At 48.4% G+C, this 3,629-nt stretch overlaps 1 protein-coding gene across 1 annotated transcript in view; it reads left to right on the top strand.

Annotated features, from left to right (window-relative positions):
- Positions 1-6: 6 nt before the first annotated feature.
- The window catches only part of NCSTN (nicastrin), a gene marked incomplete at its 5' end in the record, with an annotated part of 15,666 nt that continues 12,043 nt past the window's right edge, over positions 7-3,629 (top strand). Inside the window, 3 exons of the mRNA XM_014525910.2 lie at positions 7-91; positions 1,556-1,660; positions 2,348-2,471. Of these exons, the coding sequence (XP_014381396.2) occupies positions 7-91; positions 1,556-1,660; positions 2,348-2,471 (314 nt within the window). The remainder of the gene's footprint in view (positions 92-1,555; positions 1,661-2,347; positions 2,472-3,629) is intronic.

The following is a 3,629-nucleotide window of genomic DNA, read 5'->3' as shown; positions in this document are numbered from 1 at the left end:
GGGGCGGGGGGGCCCGGGCGGGCGGGGGGAGCCGCCCCGTGGGGCGGCGGGGCGCTGCTCCGCGGGATCCTGCTCTGTGTGGCGGCCTCGGGTGAGTCTCGCTGAGGTGACCCCCAAGCAAAACCCTTGGCCGAGGGCGACGGAAAGCCGGGCGGTTCAAACAACGCTGCTTTGCGTGCTGTTTTTCCCTCCCTCCCCCAGAGCACTTGGCTTGGCTCGGACCTCAGGGCAGGACCACGCTCAATACGAGACCGCGTCTTCCCCTCGCTCTCGTGACTCGCAGGTTCCTTGCAAGCGAGCCCAGCTTCAGTTGCGAAACTCGAAACGTTCGTTTCGAGGCCGTTTCGACGCCCTTCGTTTCGTTGCTTCGTTTCAAGCTCGAAACGAAGCAGCCAGTGAAACTTCGCGTAGCCCCGTGCTTCCTCCCATGCGTTTCCTTCTGCCGGCCGGGCTGGCACTGCCTGCTTGTAAAGTTGACTGCACGATTTTGGTGGATACAAAGCAAAAGTGGCAAACTAGCCGACATGCTTAACGTGGCTCCAAGTGGGTTTCTAGATGCTGTTGCGAAGCATTATAAAGCAGACAGGCAATACATTGACATTTTAAAGGTATGCCAGAGGCAAGGATTTTGGGGGTTATCTCTTATTGGACCAACTGCATGGTTGGGATAAAGCTGGACACGCTTTTGAATGCAAGGTGTTCTTCTGATGGTCAAAATGTACAGAAGATGCAAAGGCTTGGTGAAAGGTGGATTCTCACCGCTCCTCTATCAGGAGGGTCATTGTAAAGAGGTGATCAGTTTGCAACTCAGCCTGAGACCCAGCTGCAGGGAGTCAGCAGTGAAAGCCTGCCTGGCTGGGAGCAGCTATAAAGGATAACCAGGAAGTGCGGGTGGGGCTAGAGAGGGAGTTAAGAGCTCCAGGAGCAAAGAGCAAGAGGGAGGAGGTGGTGGTGCCTGGGGAAAAGTACAGAGCCTGTCTCACACCTCCCAAGGTCTGAAGGAAGGCTGCAAGTTTGGGGTTTGCCGTTTGCATGTTTGCTTGGTTTGTTGATTTTCTTTTTTTTTGTGGGGACAAGGCTGCCCCATGTAAAATAAACTGTCTGGGAACCTTGGACATGGTGCTGACTGGCTTTAATAAGGAAGCTGGGTGAGTGACCTGCTTCCAGTCATGATAGTAGAGAGGGAAATGTGGGTATAGGAGCAGTGTGACCTTATCTGGAACGTCCCACTGAAGTGGGTGGTGCAATAAAAGAAATCGCTCCCCAAAAATCCTTGCCTCTGGATAAAAGAGCTCCTGGCTCCCAATCCTGGCATGGTCCCCTGAAGCATTTTTTAGTGGGGCGTTGCGTTTCTGACGTGCATGTGCAGTGATCATCACATAGTGCTCTTTGCTGATTTTTTTTTTATTTTTATTTTTATTCCGTGTGTTCCTAAATAAACCAGTCAATGTACGTTCAGTATTTTTGGGCAGGGACAGAGGTAACAATTGTGTCAAAGAATGCTAAAAATAAGCTCTCCATCCTGTTCATCTTCAGTTTTGTTCTGCCTTTTCAGGTTCTTGTTGGGGTAATTCTGTGGAGAGGAAAATCTATATTACCTTAAATAAGACTGCCCCATGTGTTCGTCTCTTGAATGCTACTCATCAAATAGGCTGTCAGTGTAAGTATGACCGAGCACTTGTCTTTAGCAGTTCTTCTCCTTTAAGCTGGGAGGATGCAAGATAAGGGAGACATGTGTGCAGCTTAAATATATGGGAAACCCTCAGATCCTATGCCTTTTCTGATCAGAGTTGTCCCAGAAGCAGACCCAGTTGAAAGAGTAATATAATGTAACTGTTTGCTTTGAGAATAATCAGTTGGGCATCTTCCTTTTCCTCTCATCTCTCTAGGCTAGTATTTTAAAACTAGATAGGTTATAAGCTTAGTTTAGTTTTGACTTTGTGCATGTGTGTGTTTGTGTGCTGTCAAGGTTTGGGGTTTCTTAGGCTGGGAAGAGGAGGAAGACAAATAAGGAACGCTGATTTTGAAGGGTTTCCACATTGTGGTTGGTGAAGGGGCTTCCTGCCAGTTAGCACGTTGCTGATTTGTGGTTGAACATCCTGTTTCCTCAGTAGAAGCTTTGCCCCACAGTGGATCTTGTCTGCTGTGGTTAAAGGATGGAAATGCACATGGTCTAACAAATAAGCTATCGTAGAGGGGTTCTCCAGCTCTTCCATGCCTTGGGGTGAGCCATGGTTTAATTCAGACTGCCTTCTGGTCTCCTCCCTTCCAATACCCAGGAGGTGTACAGCTTTGAGGGAAATGGATTTCACTGAAACATGGTGATGTTGTGCATGTCTCTCTGCAGCCTCTATTAACGGAGATACAGGAGTGATCCATGTGGTTGAGAAGGAGCAGGACCTGAAGTGGGTGCTTTCAGATGGACCCCATCCTCCATACATGGTCCTGCTAGAAGGGGAGCTCTTCACCAGGTAATGGGCCACTGTCAGTGCTAACAATTATTGACCCTCCTCTCCTCTGAAATGACAAACAGGGGCACTGTAATTTGGTGGCCAAAACTCTGATTAGGACTCCAAGGAGAGATGCCTGTGGCTTTTTCAGTAGCCTCAGGTGGAATTTTAACCCAAGCGGGGTGTTTGAGGGTCAGCCTTCCCATGGCTCATTTTATGGGTTGTTGCACCCTTGCCACCCTCCAGAGAAGGCAGTGCTGAATATCGGTGCCTTGTTTTAAAAAGCATGTGTGCATTTGATGCGAGTTAGTACCTTGCTTGTTTGTCTTAATGGATGGTTTAGTAGTTCGAACAAAACTCAGGAGTCCAGTTCTACATCCATGGCAATTTGTGAACCCTTCTTAGGTGTGAACCCTTCTTAGGGTTGTGTTTACAAGCACTGGTAGAGGCTGTGAGGAAGAGCTTTGACATGTAGTTATAGAGCTTTAGCATAGCCTTGGAGGAATTATTTCCATCTCAGCCTTGCTTGGTAAGGTTTTGTTTTCCACTACAGTTTGAATTTCTATCTCTCTCTTCCTTCAGCACAGGGTGTCATTTAAAAAAATAGTAACGTTTGGGAAAGAAAAGGCCCTTTTCAGGGAGGGAAGCAGCATGTCAGTAACATCAATAAAATTTGTCTGTTTTGGCTCTCGTTCCTATTGTCAGATGAATGAAGTCCTTGGCCATCTCTCTTGGACTTGACATTTGAGCTGAGAGATGCGGTGCCCAACCCACTTTCTTGTCCTGTCTGGGTCTGCAACTGGCCAAGTGCCCTGAGTGGGGGTGGGGAAATTACCTTCCAAGGGGCTTGAGACATCGTCCAGCTGGGTGTCGGCAGTGCAAACCATGCAAGTGCTACATCACTGATGAGGATGCACAGTCAGCTTCATCTTTCCTTGATTTCACTTGGTACCTGATCCTGGTCTGTGCCTAGGTCATGGTCCTATGCAGTATGTGGGTATTGGCTATCTGGAGTTGTGCTTATTCCCTCCGTTTTGCTGTTTCCTAAAGAGTTCTTCCTGGTGTGAACTGTGAGTGGGTGGTGGAGTGGATTGTGTCAGTGGAGTAGGTGAGCTGTGTCTTTAGTGTTCCATTCCACTGCTTAATGATCGTGTGACCTCAGGGAAGTTGCTTTGTGCA

This window comes from Alligator sinensis, unplaced genomic scaffold, assembly GCF_000455745.1.
Source record: "Alligator sinensis unplaced genomic scaffold, ASM45574v1 scaffold771_1, whole genome shotgun sequence".
In the NCBI taxonomy this organism is placed as follows: domain Eukaryota; kingdom Metazoa; phylum Chordata; order Crocodylia; family Alligatoridae; genus Alligator; species Alligator sinensis.
The sequence above is the reverse complement of the archived record's forward strand: the minus strand, read 5'-3'. Positions and strand labels throughout refer to the sequence as shown.